Source organism: Lynx rufus, unplaced genomic scaffold, assembly GCF_022079265.1.
Source record: "Lynx rufus isolate CCGP_SWC_20201006 ecotype Redwood Valley unplaced genomic scaffold, mLynRuf1.p SCAF_26, whole genome shotgun sequence".
NCBI lineage: Eukaryota > Metazoa > Chordata > Mammalia > Carnivora > Felidae > Lynx > Lynx rufus.
In genome coordinates this window covers 9,053,175-9,074,345 of record NW_025814841.1, presented here as the reverse complement: position 1 = coordinate 9,074,345, position 21,171 = coordinate 9,053,175, and the positions used below count along the sequence as shown (strand labels likewise).

The 21,171-nt window shown below is 44.6% G+C and overlaps 1 protein-coding gene across 1 annotated transcript in view; it reads left to right on the top strand.

Annotated features, from left to right (window-relative positions):
* Positions 1 to 243: 243 nt before the first annotated feature.
* The window catches only part of LAPTM4B (lysosomal protein transmembrane 4 beta), a 94,885-nt gene continuing 73,957 nt past the window's right edge, over positions 244 to 21,171 (top strand). The window contains exons 1-3 of the mRNA XM_047088842.1: positions 244 to 416; positions 16,505 to 16,679; positions 16,724 to 16,933. Of these exons, the coding sequence (XP_046944798.1) occupies positions 244 to 416; positions 16,505 to 16,679; positions 16,724 to 16,933 (558 nt within the window). The remainder of the gene's footprint in view (positions 417 to 16,504; positions 16,680 to 16,723; positions 16,934 to 21,171) is intronic.

Sequence of the window (21,171 nt, the reverse complement as noted above, 5' to 3'; positions counted from 1 at the left end):
GCTCGTTTGAATAATCCCAGCAGGTTTTGGGGCATAAGGGCTGTCTCTAGTTGTCTGGTCTCACCCTGGGGCCAGAACAGGGAAAATGCCGGCCTGGTGTGTGAGTCATGTAAGGGAGGTGGTTCAGAGAATGGGCCCTGGATCACAGGGAGATGCAAACAACCTTAAGGCCAAAGTCTTAAGATTAATAGCTACCAATTAGACAAGTACAGAATCAAAAACACTGCCTGAGAGGTTGACACGATGGCTGAAAGAGTCATCCTGGACCACGAGGTGATCCAAGCTCGGACTGGGGTGCAGAAGGAAAGGAGCCTGGGTTCCCAGTGGCTGCAAAGTTTCCAAACTGCCCTGGGCCATCCATCTCCACATTCATTCCACATGGAGGAGAAATTGAATTTCTACCCTGTTAAGCCACAGTAATGGTGTTTCTGTTATGGGGAGCCAAAATCATGCCAATGGATGCAGGCACCTAACTCAAACAGGGTAAGTCAGAGAAGACTGGCCTGAGGAGGCAACAGCAAGGGGAGACCCGGGCAGACAAATCACAGAAGTGGAGAGCATATTTGGTCAGAGAGACCAGCGTGAGTGAAGAAGGCCTGAGGACGAGAAGGTCTCCTCATGCAAAGGCCAAAGAAAGCATGTGCACACTGCAGCTCACTGGAAGGGTCCAGAAGGTACGAAGAGGAAGATGTCAATGAGTGATGAAGCCAGGGGGACAGTAGGGGCTAAATTATAAAGACCTTGTGTGCCCTGCAAAGTGGCTTAGCTTTAACGATGTTAGAAGTCCATCAGAGGGGCGCCTGGGTGGCTCAGTCGGTTAAGCGGCTGACTTCGGCTCAGGTCATGATCTCGCGGTCAGTGAGTTCAAGCCCCGCGTCGGGCTCTGTGCTGACAGCTCAGACCCTGGAGCCTGTTTCAGATTCTGTGTCTCCCTCTCTCTCTGCCCCTCCCCCGCTCATGCTCTGTCTCTCTCTCCTTCAAAAATAAATAAACATTAAAAATTTTTAAAAAATAACATTATGCTTTGGATGCAAACAATCTCATTGTAAGTCTCCATTATTTTTCTTGCTACAATTATCCTTGTTTGACAATTGACCTCATTTGACCTGTTCATGGCTGGGACACTGAGTGCTGAATGAAGCACAGGAGAATTCTGACCTCTGGTTCTATCTAAAACCGCAATGATGGGCCATCTTTTTAATAAGACAGATGTGGATAGCTTTGCTTCCAAACACCTAAGAATTCTGTCTGGCTTCAGCTGCTGTCTGTCTAGCTCTTGTTTCATATCTTACAACCATTCTCTGGAGTTGTCTGGACTTCTTGAGGAAAGCTGTATCAAGATGAACAGTTGTTGTTATTATTTTTATTGCAAGTTTTATACATTTCCTGGAATCTAAAAGAAAAATAACAGTGATAATTGATCTGAGAATCACAACACAGGGAAAAAAATGGCAGCAGGCCACAGAATCTAAGAGGTTTTGCTACACAACAAAATGTTTTACAAGGATAACAATGGTTTATTATCAATTCACTAAGCATATTACTCATAGTGCAGAAGAAATGTTTGAAACAAGATTGGGCTAAGACTTCAAGATAAACTGCATTGGAATTGTGTTGCTCGAAATGGAACAGATTATGGAAGGGACAGTTGACTTCATAGGAGATAAATGATATTTAGGAATTTTACTTCAATCATCACTCAGTTGGCCAAACAAACTGTATGCATGTGTTTTTGAGGGAATTAAGTATGAAAAGTGCTAATGCAGTTTTAGTAACCCAGCAACAGCTACCCAATAGATTTCTTGCAGGTGTTAGCATTTTGAGATCATAGAATCACACACACACAGATCACCCACTAAGTATCTGTCTAAAACCGACTACTATGCTCCATCAGCAAGAATTTTAAAACTTAAATTTTTGGGGGGGGGGGTCAGAGAAGAGAGAAAGTGGAGGCTTTGTATAGGGGGTATTTATGGGCACATCCTGGAAAAGGCACATCACTTTGATCCCTTTTGCATGCCCCAAACTCGGACATATGGCCTCACTTAACTGCAAGGAAACCTGGGAAATATGGTCTACACATGTGTGCAGAGGGAAGAGAAGTGGGTTTGATGAATTCTTATTCAATCTGCATCCAGAAGAGTGCCTGGCACGTGCTAAATTCTCAGTGTTTGTTGAAGGTCCCCAGACAAGTGTTACACTTTGAATGCCAGCTTCATCCCCCCAGGCCATGCTGTCCAACCAAGGTGCCATATTGGCATTTTTCACATTAGAGCTGAGGGGCTTCTCCACTTTTTCAATGAAGTCATCTCCTGGGGCGCCTGGGTGGCTCAGTCAGTTAGGCATCCAACTTCAGCTCAGGTCATGATCTCGCAGCTCGTGAGTGTGAGCCCCACATTGGGCTGTGTGCTGACAGCTCAGAGCCTGGAGCCTGCTTCCGATTCTGTGTCTTCCTCTCTCTGCCCCTCCCTCATTCTCTCTCTCTCTCAAATATAAATAAACATTTTTTAAAAATTAAAAAAAAAATAAAGCCTTCTCCTAATCTTTATATACTGGGGGAGAAATTTCCCCTTTTCTTTCACGATGGTCACTGGACCTAAAAAGAACATGAAATGTTCTCCATTACTCATCTAACAAATAACAACAAAGATTGCTACCAGCTGCTTCAAACTGGATGTGGTTTTCTTATGAAACTATAAAATTAGGTGAACTGTAAAATAAAAACTGTCACACAATGGGCATATTTATTAGAATAATAAAGGCTTAATGAAAAGTTAAATGAGTCAAATGAGTTCAATCTTAATGAACGTTTTAAGTCAAAAATGGCATATTCCTTTGCTTTAAATCCTTTAACCAATAAAAAAAAATTTTAACTAAAATTTACCAGGGATCCCAAAAGGGGCATGTATACAGCAATGAGCAAAAAGCAGTTTGAGGAAACCATAGATTCATTTAATTTATTTAAATGTTTCTCATATTAAATCACAAAACATTGTTTTCTCCCTCTACAAGGAACAAGTTGAGGCTGAATTACTTGGCATAAGTGATGCCATAGCAAATTTAAAGTTTGCAAAAAAACTTCTGTTTTCATAATTATCTGAGCCTTTAAAAATTTTGTCTAAAACTGTTTTCTTTAATTTTTATGTTTTCAGTCATCTCTACACCCAGCTTGGGGCTCGCATTCACCACCCTGAGATCAAGAGTCCCACGCTCTGCTGACTGAGCCAGCCAGGCACCCTAACACAATTTTAAAATAATCCCCCCCTCTCCTCATTACTGCACACCTCACTTTTCTATCTTTTTAAAATGAACTTTACTTTTTAGAACAGTTTAAATACACAGAAAAATGGCGACTAGAATACCGAAGTTCCCAGATACCCCACACTCATTTTCCCCTATTATTAACACCTGAACATTAGCATGGTACATTTGTCACAATGAACCAATATTAATGCATTCTTTTTTTTTTTTAACATGTATATTGATTTTTGAGAGACAGAGAGAAACAGCACGAGCAGGGGAGGGGCAGAGAGAGAGAGAGGGAGACACAGAATCTTAAGCAGGCTCCAGGCTCTGAGCTGTCAGCACAGAGCCCCGTGTGGGGCTTGAACTCATAAACCATGAGATCATGACCTGAGCCGAAGTAGGACACCTAAACCAACTGAGCCACCCAGGCGCCCCATTCTTTATTATTATTATTATTATTATTATTCATTCTTATTAACTAAAGTACAGACTTTATTCAGATGTCGTTAGTTTTCCTCTAATGACCTTTTTCTCTTCCAAGATCCTATCCAGGATACCACATTTACTTCTTCTATCTCCTTAGGCTCCTCTTGGCTGTGACAGTTTCTCATTTTCCTCATTTTTGATGACATTGGCAATTTTGAGTACTTCTCAGATATGTAGAATGTCCCTCAAGTGGGATTTGTTAATATTTTTCTCATGATGAGACCCGGGTAATGGGTCTTGGGGAAGATCAGAGAGATAAAGTGCCGTTCTCATCACACCCTATCAAGGGTACGTGCCATCAACAGGACTTAATCACTGCTGCTGTTGACCTTGATCACCTGGCCAAGGTCGTGTTTGTCAGGTTTCTCCAAGTCACCCTTTGCCCCAGTCTCCGTATGGTGCTCTTTGGAAGAAAGTCACTATGCACAGCCCACACCGAAGGAGTGAGAAATGGTGCTCCTTTTCCTTGCAGGCAAAGTAGCTACATAAATTATTTGGAATTTTCCTCCACCAGGGGATTTATCTCTTCTTCCCCACTTATTTATTTATTCAATCATTTATTTACTTCAGTATGGACTCAGGGGTATTAGCACAGTTCATTTTTCAAAATGCAAATTTTTCCCCTTGGGGAGAAAAGGAAAGGCTGCCAAACATTTGCATAAACAAAACGCCCTCAGCCTTTTCTCCAGCACTCCTCCCGGAATGCGTTCAATCCTCTCTGCAGCAAGGGACTTGGCACAGGGAAAGAGGGATTGCTCCGTGTAATCTAAAATGGTTGACTCACTGAATTAAAATACCCTTGTGAAAACTTCCCGGGGAATTTGCTTAATCTAAATCCCCCATTTCAGGAAGGAAACAACATTGAAATGCATGCTTTGTTTCTGAGTATTATTTAAACCACGGCAAAAAGAAACACATCAATTAGGGGGAAAAAAAAGCCAGAAAACCTCCCTCAGACTACAAAAACAAAACTAAAACACACCGACAGCCCTGCCCAGGGATGATCTGGTCAGAGAGAAAGGGAGGAGAGGCTGGGACATCACGGCCCGATGTCTTCAGGATCCTGAGGCCCCAAGAATTCCGTTTCACTCCAGGTCTTACCAAGTCCTCAGGCCAGTTCATGGGAGCTTCCAGGGAGGCTCCTTGTTGTCAGGGGACCCCAACAGGCAGCATTCGCCTTCAGAAAACCACTACAGGCCATGGTCTTGGGGTACAGTCACTGGGCATTTCCTGACTTGCTAAGGTGCCCGTGCTCCAGTGGAAGGAGACCAGTCTTTTCCACAAAGGCGCCCTGCTCCCTTTACCCTTACCCATTACCTTCAGCACCTAGGGAATTTTCTCCTTGCACCTCCTACAGCTGCCCATACTTCACACAGATAGCTGGCCTTCCCCTCTCAGTCTCTTATCAGTTTTGGAAGGTAATGCTGTGTGGGGACAAAGCTCTACTATGACACAAATTGTCTGTGTGACCTTGGACAAATTGCTTTGTCTCTCTGGGCCTCAGTTTCTCAAGTGTGAAATAAAGACACCGATTCAAGTTGATTCCAAATGCTTTCCAACTCTGAGATGTTACGATCCTGTTAAACCCTTAAGACCTAGAATAATACTGTTTCCCAATTCTATGTGAGAATAACTGGAAAACAATAATGTGGTCATTAAAAATTGTCTTATCTTTTTCTCATTTCCTTCCTCTGACTGATGATTGTGTGGTGTTTACACCTGGATATAATAAATTGTACTTCATTAAAAAAAAAGCATGCTTTTCAATGTTGCCTTCAAAAAATGTATTTTTTTCAAAGTGGGGTTTTTATTTTGATGGTTTCTAGCCTTTTTTCAATGACTACTTTACTAAGGTGTAAATGTGGACTCTTTAAAGGAGAGGAATAAAATCAGGGAGGGGTATGCAGAAAGCTTGAACTTATTGTGTCTGTAATATTTTATTTCTTTAGAAAAAAACAGGAAGCAAAGTTGGCAAAATTTGAGGATGTGATGAAATCTCAGTGATGGTTATAGCAAGGGTTTGTTATATTCTTGTGAATATTTTTCACATTACTCAAATCATTTTCCTAAGAATGAAAGCTTAACAGAGGCACTGGGTGGCTCAGTTGGTTAAGCGTCTGACTTTGGCTCAGGTCATGATCTCACCGTTCATGGGTTTGAGCCCTGCGTCCGGCTCTGTGCTGACAGGGTAGAGCCTGGAGCATGTTTCCAGTTCTGTGTCTCCCTCTTTCTCTGCCCCTCCCCTGCTTGCACTCTATATGTGTGTGTCTCTCTCTCTCAAAAAATAAATAAAAATTAAAAAAAAAACAAACCTTAACATCTTATATCCTTATCTTTCCTTTTGTTGACCTTTCAGTTATCTGGTATTTGGAAATGCGTAGCCAGACATTGAAATAGGATAGGGAAGAGGTAGCACCCCTTGTCCAAGGCCTTGTTCTTCATAGTTCACATTAGGTTCCAGCTCCTCTGTGAAGCCTTTCTGTTTGCCTCAAACTCCCATGAAAAAATTTCAGCCAACTTCTCTAGTGCCTTTGCTATCGGTGCCACTTTGGGGCGCTCAATCCCCTCCTTATTAACACTCAGCTGGTGCAACAACCCACATTTACCTGAACGCACACCCATACCCAGTATCATCAGGAGGGGCGAGGTCACCCTGCGCTAACAAACAACCCCACAAGTCATTTCTTGCTCATACTCTCTGCCCAAAATGGGTTGGCTGTGGCTCTGATCCATGTCATTGTCTCCACTCTGGGACTGCGGATGACGTAGTCTTACCTGTCACACTTACTGTTTCCAGGTAGAGGAGGAAAAGCCCGATAACCCACGTCTGATTCTTAGAACTTCTGCCCACATGGCTTCTAACCATGTTGTTGGACAAATCAAGTCACATGGGGACTCTTGAATTCAGTAGGGCAGGGATGTCTAATCTTCCTGGTGGGAAGGGTACCAAGGACAGGGAATCTGATGATTTGGTGAATAGATAGTGACACAATCTAACACACTCTCTTAGGAAACGTTTCTTGTGCTGGATTTGGACTCTGGACTTTCATCTCTCAGCTGACAAACAACCCATCCTGTGATCTCACCTGCTGATGCTGCCAATTTCAGTAGTGTTGCTCTCTTAAGGAACTCTTTGTACGAGCATTTAAATATTTTATTGCATCTTAGCCCTTATTAATTTATAACCGTGGATGGAAAATGGAAAATTAAAGTGCTGATACGAGTCATAAGAAACCTAGGTCTCATAAACTAAAAACACTCGAGAGGACCCCTTGGGTGTGCCAGAAGCTGTGAATACCCCAATCAGAGGTCTCTCACACCATCTCAGCTAATTGACGCTCCTCGTTTGTGAAGGAAACAAATTAAGAAACTTGTAAAAAGCTGGAGCAATATCATTGAAGCTTGTTTTTATGTTATCTTATTAAAAATTTTTTAATGTTTATTTTTGAGAGAGAGAGACAGAGCGCAAGCAGGGGAGGGGCAGAGAGACAGAGGGAGACACAGAATCCAAAGCAGGCTCCAGGCTCTGATCTGTCAGCACAGAGCCCGATACAGGGCTTGAACTCATGAACCGTGAGATCATGACCTGAGCTGAAGTCAGATGCTTAACCGCCTGAGCCACCAAGGGCACCAAAGCTTCTTTAAAAAGTTGGGGTAGAAACAGAAATATTTTTAACTCTCTAGGAACAAAAAGAATATCACCAAATTTTGGACAATCTTGTTCCATATATGTATTTTCAGGAACACATTGTATAGGGGCAATCTGTACTGGGTGATGTTTTTACCTAGTGCTTTATACGTGTGTTTTGTTTTCTCAGATTCTAAATCTCTGAGGATAGGATCTAAGTGGCAGCATGGAGAACAGCATGCACTTAAGTTCTGTGAGACTATGCCAGATCCAAATCCTAGCCCTCACACTGCCTCATAGCAAGACACTTAAAGTCTTTGAGCCTCAGTTTTCTCATCTGAGAAAAATGGGAAACTTGGGAAAAATGGGAAGCTTAATACCTAGCTCCCAGGTTTGTTGTAAGCCTTACCTAACAAACGTAAAACACTAGGAGGGGCTGCATAATGTTAATTTTGCCTAAATCTGCCATTTACTACATTTTCCATGTGCAAAGCATTTAATGTGCTTTGTTTGCTCTGTAATAACCTCCCAACACCCATAAAAGTACCATTAGCAGTCCCATTTTTTTACAGAAAGTCTACAGTGTTTTCATTTTAAGCACGATTCGATTTTTTTCCAGTTTTATTGAAAAATAATTGACATACATCATTATATAAATTTAAGGTGTACAGGGGGTTGGTGTGGTTTACATATATTGTAAAATGATTACCCTAATAGGTTCAGCTAATCTATATCTTCTCATATAGATACAACAAAAAGAAGAAAGATAAAAAGGAAAAATGTTCTTCTTGAGAACTCATAGGATTTACTGTCTTAAGAATTTTCCTGTATAGTAGCCCTCCCTGTGCCTATTGGCAGTTTCATTTTCCATGATTTCAGTTACCCCCAGCCAACTGCGGTGGAGAAGCAGAGGATCCTGCCTCTGACTTATACTCAGAAGGTCAATAGTAGCCCAATGCCACGTCACAATGCCTCATTCACCTCACTTCATTTCATCATGTATGCATTTTATCATTACTATGTTGTAATCTTGGTGACATCACTCCCTGATGGCACTTTTTTTTTAATTTAAATTTTACTTAACATACAGTGCAATATTGGTTTCGGGGTAGAATTCAGTGATTCATCACTTTTATTTAGTGCTTTATACGTGTGCTTTGTTTTCTCACGTGCTCATCGCAACAAGCGCCCTCCTTAGTACCCATCACCGATCTAGTCCGTCTCTCACTCACCTCCCTCAATCAACCCATAGTTTGTTCTCTATCACTAAGAGTCTCTTATGGTTTGTTTCCCTCTTCTCTTCCCACCATTCCCATATGTTCATCTGTTTTGTTTCTTAAATTCCACATATGAGTGAAATCATATGGTATTTGTCTTTCTCTGATTGACTTATTTCACTTAGCATAATACATTCTAGCTTCATCCATGTCATTGCAAAGGTCAAGATTTCATTCTTTTTGATGGCTGGGTAATATTCCATCGTGTGTGTGTGTGTGTGTGTGTGTGTGTGTGTGTGTGTGTACTTCTTTATCCATTCATCAGTTGATGGACATTTGAGCTCTCTCCATAGTTTGGGTATTGTTGATAATGTTGCTATAAATACTGGAGTGCATGTGCCCCTTTAAATACGTATTTTTGTATCCTTTGGGTAAGTACCTAATAATGCAACTGCTGGATAATAGGGAGTTCTGTTTACAGTTTCTTGAGGAACCTCCATACTGTTCTCCAGAGTGACCGTTCCAGTTTACATTCCCACCAACAGTGCAAGAGGGTTCCCCTTTCTCTGCATCCTCACCGATAACTGGTGTTTCTTGTGTTGTTAATTTTAGTCATTCTGAAAGGTGTGAAATGGTATCTCATTGTGCTTTTGATTTGTATTTCTCTGATGATGAGTGATATTGAGCATCTTTTCACGTGTCTGTTGGCCATCTGGATGTCTTCCTTGGAGAAGTGTCTATTCATGTCTTCTGCCCATTTCTCCACTGGATTATTTGTTTTTTGGCTGTAGAATTTGATAGGTTCTTTATAGATTTTGGATACTAACCCTTTATCAGATATATTGTTTGCAAATATCTTCTCCTGGGGCACCTGGGTGGCTCAGTCTGTTAATCCTCCAACTTTGGCTCAGGTCATGATCTCACAGTTCATGGTTTGAGCCCTGCATCGGGCTCTGTGCTGACGGCTCAGAACCTGGAGCCTGCTTCAGATTCTGTGTCTCCCTCTCTCTCTGCCCCTCCTCTGCTTGCACTCTCTCTCTCTTTCTCTCGAAAATAAATATAAACATTAAAAAAAATAATAGAAGTTTTATTATGGTAAAAAAAAACACTGCATGTAACATAAAATGTACCATCTTAACCATTTTTAAGTGTCCATTTCAGTAGTGTTAAGTATATTCACATTGCCGTGAAACAGGTTTCCAGAACTTTTTCATCTTGCAAATCTGAAACTCTATACCCATTGAAACAACAACTTCCCATTTCCTCCTCCCTTCCTACCCCTTCCCTGCCCCTGACAAGCCCTATTCCACTTTCTCTGAATTTGACTATGCTAGATCCCTGAGATGAATGGATCAGGCGGTATTTGTCTCTCTGTGACTAGCTTATTTCACTTAGCATAATGTCTTTAAGGTTTATGCCTGTGGTAGCATGTGACATGATTCCCTCCTCTTTTAAGGCTGAATAATATTCCACCGTATGTATATGCCGCAGTTTGCTTATCCGTTCCTCTGCCGATGGACACCTGTGTTGACGTCGGTCTTTTGTGAATAATGCTGCTCAGAACGTGGGTGTGCCCCCTGCTGGTTTTAGAAAACGGGAAAGTATGTGTCGCAGGCCCCTCATCAACTGGTGTCTGGGAGTTCGGCCAACAGGAAGTACTGGTGAAAGACCGGAGGTTAGGAGCAGGGGAGAGGCCAAAGCATCCTCCTCTTTCTCTCTGTTTTGGGAGGTGTTCCCAACAGTGGCCCTGACGCCCCCCCGCTCAGCCACCTCTGCTGGTGGTCCTTTCTGTTGTCTCTGCCCGGCCATGCAGGAGGCCATGGCTTCCTTTCTCCTCTTGCCAGTGTCTCGACTGCCTCTTTGTCTCTCCTCTGTTTTCTCATCTGTGTGCAACTCTGCCATAAAATTTAAGTTTTCTCTTGATGGTGGGACACGATACAGTAACACGTGAGGATAGACGAAAGGCAGAATTCTTTGTTACTTATGGCTCCAAATGAAAGAAGACAGCCAGGCGGGGGGTGGGGGGGGCCTGGGGGGTTGTGCCGGGAACAGGGTAACAGCAAGTTGGAACGGCAAGAGATGGCTTATGTATGGCAAACACAGTGAGGTTAGCCAGGTTTTGAGGGCTCACTGGGGATTGGGTCTTTTGAATAATTCTGCAGACCCGAGGAAGAAAGGGCCCCTGAGGTTAGGTATTTGGGGCCTCTGGCCTTGGGTAAGTGTGTGTTGTAACCTAGGGGTGTTAGGGCCTGATGAGGGAAGGTGGGGGCTCAGCAAACTGTCGCAAAGGGGAGTTGATCGCTTTGAGCTGTAGCTACAAAACTGGCACTCGGAAAATACTTTATTGCAGCAACCAATTCCCTGTATTACCTTCCCTCGGTGTGAAGTATCTAGAATGATCCCTGTTTTCCCCGCCTGGACTCTGACTGATACGATGTATTCCAGTGCATTCCAAATCTTTACACACTGATAAACAACTAGAGTAACATCTTAGTATCACCCCGGACCAGAATACTGTTGCTTTATCGTTAGCCACACTATCTCCCTCTAATGAATCCCTCTGCCCATCTTTGTCCCTCTCACTATTTTAGGAGTTTCTTAGAAGCAGGGATTGTGTCTTATGCCCTGCTTCTCACAACCCCAGACCAGAACCCAATCAAGCCCAAATGTGTGCTTTAATAAATATATGATTAATTACGTGGGTCTCTGAGAGCACATCAATCATTATTTTTTGACTTCCACCTTGGCTGCAGTTCAGGCCTGGAGCCAGCTCCACATTCTGACCTTCACAGTCCTGACCCCCGACTGGGACAAGATCCAGACTCTTCGATGAATCATCCGACATACTACTTATTTTCTTACGCACACTCCTATAAAACTGGCGTTTATCACAGCTTCCACGACACTGTTCTTTGTTATCTGATGGCTTTCACTTTTCTTGTTGTTGTTGAGTCTTGTTTTTAATCTGAGAGAGAGACACGGGGCCTATCTTCAGGGCCAGCTTCATGGGCGTGTGACCCGGGCAAATAGCACAGGGTCCCCTGCTTAGAACAGCCCACGCGTGGTTTAATGTCGCCATCTTGAGATGCTTAATATTTGTAAACAAGAGGCCCCCCATTCCCAGTGTTGCACTGGACCCCAAAAATAATTTGGCCAGTCCTCCCTATCTCGTTTGTATGTACCTTGTGACATTAATTGAGCTTAGAGGCATATGGGTTTAATATTTATGAAACTCTCAGTAGTTCAGAAGCTCCCCACTTTCCTTAGGAGATTTGCTCCAGACCTCACAGTGCAGCATGGTATGAAAAGCCCCCCCCCATATACTGACAGCTCTAAAACTTCCTTAGCCCCATCTTCTCTACTCTGACCTCCTTCCTTTCAAATGTAAACTCCCAGCTATCATAGTACTTGCTGTTTCTAAACTTGTGAGCTTGCCAGATGCTGGGCCTTTGCATATCCTGCTCCCATCCTGTCTGGGGCTGCCCTCTGTCTCTCTCCTGGCCAACACCAACTTACTTCACAGGTGTGAACCTAGATGTCCCTTCCCTGATCTCCCCAAAACTGAGATATGGGGCTCTCCTAGCACCCTGTGCTAAACATATAGTGGCATTTATCTTGCTTTCATGTTATTTTCCGTTTATTTCTCCATTTCCCTCTGTAAGTTGTGAGTTCCCTTTAGGTAGAAAGTGTCTCATGTTCTCTGAGCTGAAAGCCACACTCAGCCTCAAGGAGGTAGTTGCTAAGTTTCCATTCACCAGATTCATGACTGCATGAATGAACAGATCCCTGGTTTATTTGGAGAGTGCATGAGGAGACCTATAAGGTTTTCTTTTGAACCACCAAGGACTGAGCAGTACTTACATCATTGAAGAAGACGTTCAAGAGCACCCTGTGTCATAGGCACGTGGATTCCTTTTCCAACTCCTCCAGGGAAGGCGCTGCCTCCCTTTCTCCTTTTCAGGAGAGCTACATGGTAGCAGCTCTTTGAATTTCTCAGCCTTTGAGGGGATTCCTGAGGTCTCTCCTGGGACAGACCCTAGCCCAGGTCATAGAGGAAGCTCCGGGGAGACCTTTCCTACTCCCAAAGAGTGTCTGGCCCTATGCAAGTCCTGGATCAAGATCAAGTGTTTCTTCCATCCCCTATATCTGTGCTCCTGGTCTACATTCTATTCACCCCTACAAGGCCCAATTGAAATGCTAACTCCCCCCATTTTTTTTTTTTTATTTTTTTAAAAAAAAAATTTTTTTTCAATGTTTATTTATTTTTGGGACAGAGAGAGACAGAGCATGAACGGGGGAGGGGCAGAGAGAGAGGGAGACACAGAATCGGAAACAGGCTCCAGGCTCTGAGCCATCAGCCCAGAGCCCGACGCGGGGCTCGAACTCACAGACCACGAGATCGTGACCTGGCTGAAGTCGGACGTTTAACCGACTGCGCCACCCAGGCGCCCCTCCCCCCATTTTAATGTAATTGATGGCTCTAGGTTTTCCCACTGCATTGTTGTAATCTGTAGGGATACTGGCACAGGGCACACGTTCTGACTAATGCCATGGTGACCTGTGCTATAGACTACACAGTCAATTTTGGGATCAGGAGCAGAGTGTTCTCATCTTCCAGCCTTTGTGTCTTTACTTCTTACAAATAGTCATCACTCAAATTAACCCTGGGCATTTTGGGTCACTAGCCGATAGTCTGAAATACAATTCGTCCCAGAGAAAAAGAGATTTGAAAAAGGAACAAGAGTGGCTTTATCTGATGGAAAGAAAAAGTTTCTGTCAGTTCACTGGAAAATACCTGCCCTTGGAAGAAGGGGGCCCGGGGAGGATACAGGGAGAGAAAAATGGGAAGTACAAGAAGGCAAGGGAAGGGACCTGGGCGACAGAGAAGTTGCAAGGCCTCAAGTCCTAATGGTAAGGTTTTAATTTGGTAATGATGGGGGCGTCGGGGTGGCTCAGTCAGTTGAGCGTTCAACCCTTGGTTTCTGCTCAGGCCATGATCTCACTGTTCCTGGGTTGAAGCCCTGCATCGGGCTCTGCACTGACAGTGCAAGGCCTGCTTGGGATTCTCTCTCTCTCCCTCTCTCTTTGCCTTCCCGTCCCGGTCACGCTGTCTCTGTCTCTCTCCAAATAAATAAATAAACTTAAAAAATAAATATATAAAATTTGGTCATGATGTAGGCAGGCCCAGTCTGAGGACCCAGAGGGTCCCTGTAGGACCACTCCAAAGGGTCCTTGGCATCACCAAGGATGGAAATCAAACGTGAGCCAGAAGGAAGTGAGAGCAGAGTTTATTGAGTAGTGTAAGTGATAGAGTATAGCAGGTGGTGCGTCTGGGAGACTCAGAAAAGGAGATGTGGGCCTCCCCGTCACTTGGGGTTAGGAGTTTATATTGGAGAGGGGTCCAGGGTACGTGTTCCTCCAGGGACCCAAGGTTTGGTCCCATCAAAGGCAAGTGTCAGGCAAATGAACGATGTTATTCCATAACTCACTGAAGGTGGGGGGATTGATGCCAATGCTGTTGATGGAGGTTTGTTGGAAGCTAATGTCCTGGAATATGTTTGGGATTCGGTTCTTTTGAGATGTTATCAGGTGTTTAGGGGCCTAGGATGAAACTCGTAGAATGATTAACTTTCTTGCTTCCCCCTGTGGAGTGGGAACATAGCTTTTTTGATTCACTCAGATGCAAGGTGAAGTATGGAGTATGAGGAAATGGAGCCTAGCAGAGAAATATCCGGCATAGAGCCTTTCTAAAATGGAGACCTTTCAGTTTCCCTGTCTCAGTGATGAAGGTACCGTGGAGACAGAAGAATGGGAGAGGAGGGGTGAGTGACTGACCAAGGTCACGCAGGCTGTCGCCCTTTGCTCTTACAGAAAACAGAGCAAGTGTGACCCCAGATGCTGACGTGCCTAGGGAATGAAAACAAGGTGACCTGTCTACATAACTGTACCCCTGCAATCCGTATTCCAGTTACATATGCTGCTGTTTGAGGATGTAACCCAGCTGTGACTAAGTTCTGTGGGAAGCCTCTGGTTTTTTTTTCTTGGTTTTGTTTGTTTGTTTTTGCCAATCCCCCCAATCCTCTTGCATCCAAATAAATATAACTCCAAGTTTTATTTCATAAACTTTGCTTGCAGATGTATTGTTTCTCTCCTTATCTCCTTGCTCCAGCCAGGTTTTTTTCTACTCTCTGTCTCTCTTCTTATCTAGAGCGTTTTGGCAACTGTCTGTAAACTCAGCTCTTGAATAGCAAGCTCTGTGAAATATGAAATTCCCTTTAGTCAATGAATCATTTACCTAACGAATCTGAAATCCTGGTGGGGAGGGCAAAGCTGGAGGTAACTCTAGGAACATGCTGGCAGTTTGAATTTGGAAAGGAGCACTCCCCATCCTGATTCACGATTTCCTTTCCTGTTCAGTGCACTTCCTGCTTGTCCCACAGAAGTTTAAGAGAGGCTATGGGTATAATTGGGGGGACCTCGGTGGTTCAGTCGGTTGAGTGTCTGACTCTTGATTCCATGGGATAGAGCCTTGCGTTAGTCTCCATGCTGAGTGTGGAGCCTGCTTAGAATTCTCTCTCTCCCTCTCTTCCTCTCCCCTGCTCATGCTCTCTCTCTAAAGTAAAATAAATAAGTAAATAAATAACTAAATAAATAAATATAAAATTTAAAAATGGTTAAGGCTATAATTACACATTAAAAATTTTTTTAAATCTTTATTTTTGAGAGAGAGAAAGAGAGATGGAATGCAAATGGGGGATGGAAAAAGACAGAGGGAGACACAGAATCCAAGGCAAGCTTCAGGCTCCAAGCTGTCAGCACAGAGTCCATCCAGGGGATTAGACTCAGGAACCTTAAGATCATGACCTGAGCCAAAGTCAGATGCTTAACTGACTGAGCCACCCAGGTGCCCTTATAATTACACATTAAATGGAAGACCCCAGAGAGAAAATTCTCTCTTGTGTGAGAGAAAACAGAACTTCTTAGTGAGAAAACAAAACAAAAGCTGACCTTTCTTCTTCCTTATTTCTGATTATCTCCCACAATGATGTTACTTATAATTTCCAATGAAGGGCCCACACCTGACATCTCTGGGGATGCCTCTCTGGTCCCTCTGGATCCAGGTTTGAGCTACACACTAAGAATGTAACAGCTTTACAGCCTTGTAAAACTAACTAGTCCTGCACTTAAACAGCCTCATCTAACACCTTCCTTCCTGCCTATATAACCTGTCCTTAAGAAATTTAAATCCAACCAATTTTTCTCTTGCTCCAAGTCTGAAATGAAACTTTGACATGCGCTAATGATCTAACTCATCTGAGATGCTCGGCTTAGACGGTGATTAGAGGCTAACCTAGGACAAGGCGCTTTGAGAAAAAACAACAGATGGGAAGAAATAACTCCAAACTGGAGTCCTTTCTTTCAGTACCTCTTAACGCTCTATGTTGTGTCCTTCAGAGCCCTTGTGGCAGTAATTGGCTTTATGATTGTTTCTTTAGAGCTGCAGTCATGATTAAAAATGCTACTCGAAGCACAGCGAGGATGTCCTTGACACACATCCTATTTTCTGGGAAAAGGTTACTACTACCACAGTAATTGAGCTGGGAAGAGGAGACAAATTGCTCCTGGCGACTCCAGCAGCGGTTCAAAGTACTGCAGTTGACCGGAATCACACCCTGCAGTTTTCCCTCTTTCCAGTTCGCAAGATAACAGTGATATCATTTGCATCTACAGATTATCTGCCAAATAGAAGTGGAAGGGGAGAAACCACAACCAGCTAGACTGTAAAAGAATCTCAAACCCGTGACAGAGTTACACAAATGACCACAGGAGAGAGGAGAGGCCCGGAACTCCACCGCGGGCCCGCTCAGGGACCGGCCCAGGGCGCAGGATGATTGATTTATTTACCCCCGGCCCGGGGCGCCCGCAGCTGGCTGGAGCCGGCGGTGACATCACGAGCCCGAGCGCGAGTCACGTGGCCCGCCCCGCCCCCTCCCGCTCCTCCTCCTCCCGCAGCCTTCGGAGCGCAGGGTCCGGCCGCCGCAGCCGCTCGGAGCTCTCGGCAGAGGCGCGGAGCGCGGGCCACGGGCAAGCGAGGGAGCCGGGCAGGCAGCGGCAGCGGCAGCGGCAGCGGCAGCGGCAGCGGCAGCGGCAGCGGCGGGGGAGCCGGCAGCAGCCCCCCGGCGGGCCCCGAGCGACGCGGCCGACGCTCCTGCAAACTTGGGCGCGCGCTCGCGCCACGGCGCCCGCGGCCCGAGCGATGAAGATGGTCGCGCCCTGGACGCGGTTCTACTCCAACAGCTGCTGCCTGTGCTGCCATGTCCGCACCGGCACCATCCTGCTGGGCGTCTGGTACCTGGTGAGCGAGGGGACGCGCGGGGGGCGCACCTGCCGGGGCGGAGGCGCCGGCGCCGCGAGCCCCCACCCCCGGCACGAGACGCCGGGACCCGGGACCTCGGCCCATGCGCCCGCTGCACTCTGCACGCCCCCGAGTGCGGCCTCGGCGTTGGGCTACGCCGGCGCTAATCCGCTTAAAGTTGTATTATTAGAAACTTAATTCTGTGCGCGAGCCTGTCCGCGATCCCCGGCTCAGCCAACCTGTGGCGGGGGTCCAGCCCCGGCCCAGAGTCGGGGGCCGTGCGGGCTGCGGCGGGTTCCCCCGCTTCCGGTAAAAGTGCACTTGGTGGCCGGGAGAGCCCTGATCGGATCTGCGGACCACGTGTTTTCCATTCCTTTCTTTCTCCTCACCACCCGTTGGGCTTTGTGTTTAGTCGCGCCGCGACTGGGTCGTGGGGTGACGGGGCGCGTTCTGCCACCCCTGTGGTCGCGGTTGCAGCCCCGGCTTGCCCATTCTCCCAGCTCGCATCCCGACCTCGGGGTTGCTGTCCGGTCTTCAGCTCGCGTTCCGGTCCCGAGGAGGAATGGTTGGGGGTTCTTGGCACGCTCGGTGAATGCGTCCCTCCACACGTTTGGTGTGAAGCCCTTACTCTAGGAGGGGATTTGCCAGGATTTACTGCGTTTCAGTTTCAGTGTGCCCGGGGAAGCCATTTTACACCCACTCACTTTCCTGCCCATTGACAGGTGATCCCTGTACCTTTCTTAGCAGACGCTGCAGGCAAATCTTTTTTTTTTTTTTTAAATTTTTATTTATTTATTTTTTAGGTTGGAGCTTTTAAGAACTTGTTTGTATGGGGAGCACTGATTATCAGGGGGCACTGAGGAAACCTGATGGAGTCTTTCTGGCCCTGTATGCCTCCTCTAGGTTGATTGTTGGCACCCCCGGACTGCGCCAACACTGAATCGGATTCCATTGCATTTCGGGTTTTGTGACATCATGTTGGAGAGTTAGACCCGAGCCACTTTGCAGTGAATACCACTGCATCATGAGGAAATCCCTTAAAAATGGTATTAAGATGGCATACTGAACTTTTTCGTGAGAATAAATTCTTAATCGTCAGAGGGGTTTTTTTGTTGGTTCATACTCACTTTTTTTGACATAATATGAACATCATGTCGAATTGTGTCGTTGTGCCATTTTAAGCAAAATATTTTCCCCCAGGCATATGGTGTTCTGTGTCCTATTTATAGTTTCAAGTTTCCTTTAGTCAGTGCCTATCACAGGCCACACAATAGACATTTTTGGCCTTAAAAGCTTTCGAACAGATCTTTGGTATGTGTGGATTCTTTTTGTGCAGTTGAACGCAGAGAGAACATCAGCGTCTTGGCTCAACCCTGACTTTGCTAAAAGCCAAGAAATGCTTTACGGAAATTTTAAATTCCAGCAAAAGGATAGTAGGTGGCCTCAAAACAGTGCTTTTATTGATGATCAAGACATACTATTTTATATAAATGTCTTGCGTCCTCCTTGAAAATGTTCAAGTCTGCAGACTTGCAAGTACATCAGTAAATGTAATTTGTAAAATCTAGGGCACTGCATTAGGCAAATGTACTACATGATCTGCAGGAAAGATAAATCTCCTTGAGCCCTGTTGTTGGCTGTAATCCAACTAGACAGTACTGGTGTGATAAAAGGACAGTACTCTGCATGCTTTGTGTACTGTTTGAACATGCTCTTTGTGGAAAGTAGCTATTCCTGTGCATGTGTTAGCATTTGGAAACGGCATGGCCTTTTGAACGATAATTAGAAAGCTTTCTAGCAGATGTAAGAGTGCTACATTAGGTAAACCTAATAAATGAGAAACCTGACTTTATAGTACTGGTAATCTTCATAAAAAGTCTTTTGCATTTCATGAAACAGTTTTAGACCTTTTTTTTTTAATAGTGAGTTTCTCTCATACCTTTAAATATAATTTGGTTTCCATAACTTTGACTTACATGAACATTTTTTTAAGATGAGGGAACAGGGTCACTGAAGAGCAAGGCATCTCACGCTCCTTCCCCTACCCTTCTCACCCCACCTGTCATCTGGGTGGAATAGGGTCAGTTATCAGACGGGAGAAGAGTTGTCATGAAAAAAGGATAGGGCTCTGCATAGATATTCAAATAAGAGTTCAGTGGAACTCTTACACCAGATGGGTAAAGTGGGTCTTTTTAACGCATTTTTTAATTGCTGCTCCTACCACTACCACTTACTAAGGCTTTGTGTGCCAGGTACATGCTAGATGCTTTGCATAATCTTGATGTCTACGTATTCCTGGTGTGGTAGATTTTCTTACTCCCATTTTATAGATGAGAAAATAGAGGCCAAGAGAGCATAGGTGATTTACATAAAATTCCATGGTTGGTTTGTGGTCTGAGTGATATTTTAGTCTGCCTGTTTCCACTTGTTTTTATCTTTTATTTATTTTTTTATATTTATTTTTGAGAGAGAGAGTGCTTGGGGGAGGGGCAAAGAGAGGCACACAGAGAATCCCAAGCAGGCTCCCTACTCTCAGTGCAGAGGCAGAACCAGCCTGTCACTGGGCTCAGCCCACAGACGATGAGATCATGATCTGAGCCAAAATCAAGTGCATCGGCTCAACCGGCGAGCCACCTAGGTGCCCCTGTTTTTACCTTTTAAAAGTTGTGTATGTGTTTTCTGGGGCACCTGGGTGGCTCAATCAGGTAAGTGAACGACTTTGGCTCAAGTCATGATCTCACCGTTCTGTGGGTTCGGGCTCCGTGTCTGATGCTGTGCTGACAGCGCAGAGCCTGGAGCCTGCTTCGGATTCCGTGTGTCCCTTTCTCTCTGCCCCTCCCCTGCTCACGCTCTGTCTCTCGAAAATAAATAAACGTTAAAAAAATTTTTTAAAGTTGGTGTGTGTTTTGTTTTTGCCTTGGAATAACAAAGATTTCCTTTAGTCCAGTAATGAAGCATGTTGATTTCAGGTATTTCTATTAGAGATCATTTTTTTGTTTTATTTTTTCCTTTTGATGAAGGCATAATTTACATGGGGTGAGATCCACAGAAGTGTACAGTTCATTGAGTTGACAGATGCACACATCTTGTGTTACCCACACACCTAGAAAACATTTCCAAAACCCCAGAAAGTTCCCTTGTGCCTCTTCCCAGTTAATCCCTCCCACTGCCTCACCCCCACCCTAAAGGTGAGTTTTACCTATTCACGTAAATGGAATTATACTGTATGTATTCTTTTGTATCTGGTTTCTTTCACTTAGCATCAACATCTTTTAAATTCATTCATGTTAATTGGAGTATATCAGTAGTTTGTTGCTTTGTATTGCTGAGTATTATTTTATTGTCTGAATAAATCACAATTTATTTATCCATTTGCCAGATGATGGACATTTGGGTTGTTTCCAGGTTGGGGCCATTATAGATAAAGCTGATCTGGACATTCTTGCACAAGACTTTTTGCAGACATAAGTTTTTATTTCTCTAGAATAAATGCCTAGCAGTGGAATTGCTGGTCATGGAGTAGAAATATATTTAACTTTATAAGAAACTGCTGAGCAGTTTTCCAGAGTGGTTCTGCCAGCAACGTATGGAGTTCCAGTTGTTCCATGTCCTTGTCAACATTTAGGGTGGTCAGTCTTTAACTGTAGCCATTTTGGTGGGTATGTAGTTGCAGCTTATGGTAGCTTTAATTTGCATTTCCCTTGTGACTAATGATGTGGAACAGTTCATCTTTGTTTATTTGGCACTCCTATATCATCTTTTGTGAAGTGCTATTTATTGCCCATTAAAAAAATTTTTTTTATGTTTATTCATTTTTGGAAGAGACAGAGCACAAGCAGGGGTGGGGTGGAGGCCGGGGGGGCGGGTGGACACAGAATCTGAAGCACACTCCAGGCTCTGAGCTGTTAGCACAGAGCCCGACGAGGGGCTCGAACTCACAAACCGCAAGATCATGACCTGAGCCAACATCGGACGCTCAACCGACTGAGCCACCCAGGCGCCCCATTGTTTGAGTTTTGTCTTTTTTTTTTTTTTTTTAAGACTTTTTTTTTAAGTTGATTTATTGTGAGTGAGAGAGCAAGAGCAAGGGAGCGTGAGCAGGGGAGGAGCGGAGAAAGGGAGAGAGAATCCCAAGCAGGCTCCTGATGTGGGGCTCCAACCTACCCACCGTGAGATCATGACCCAAGCTGAAACCAAGAGTTGGATGCTTAACCAACTAAGCCACCCAGGTGCCCCAG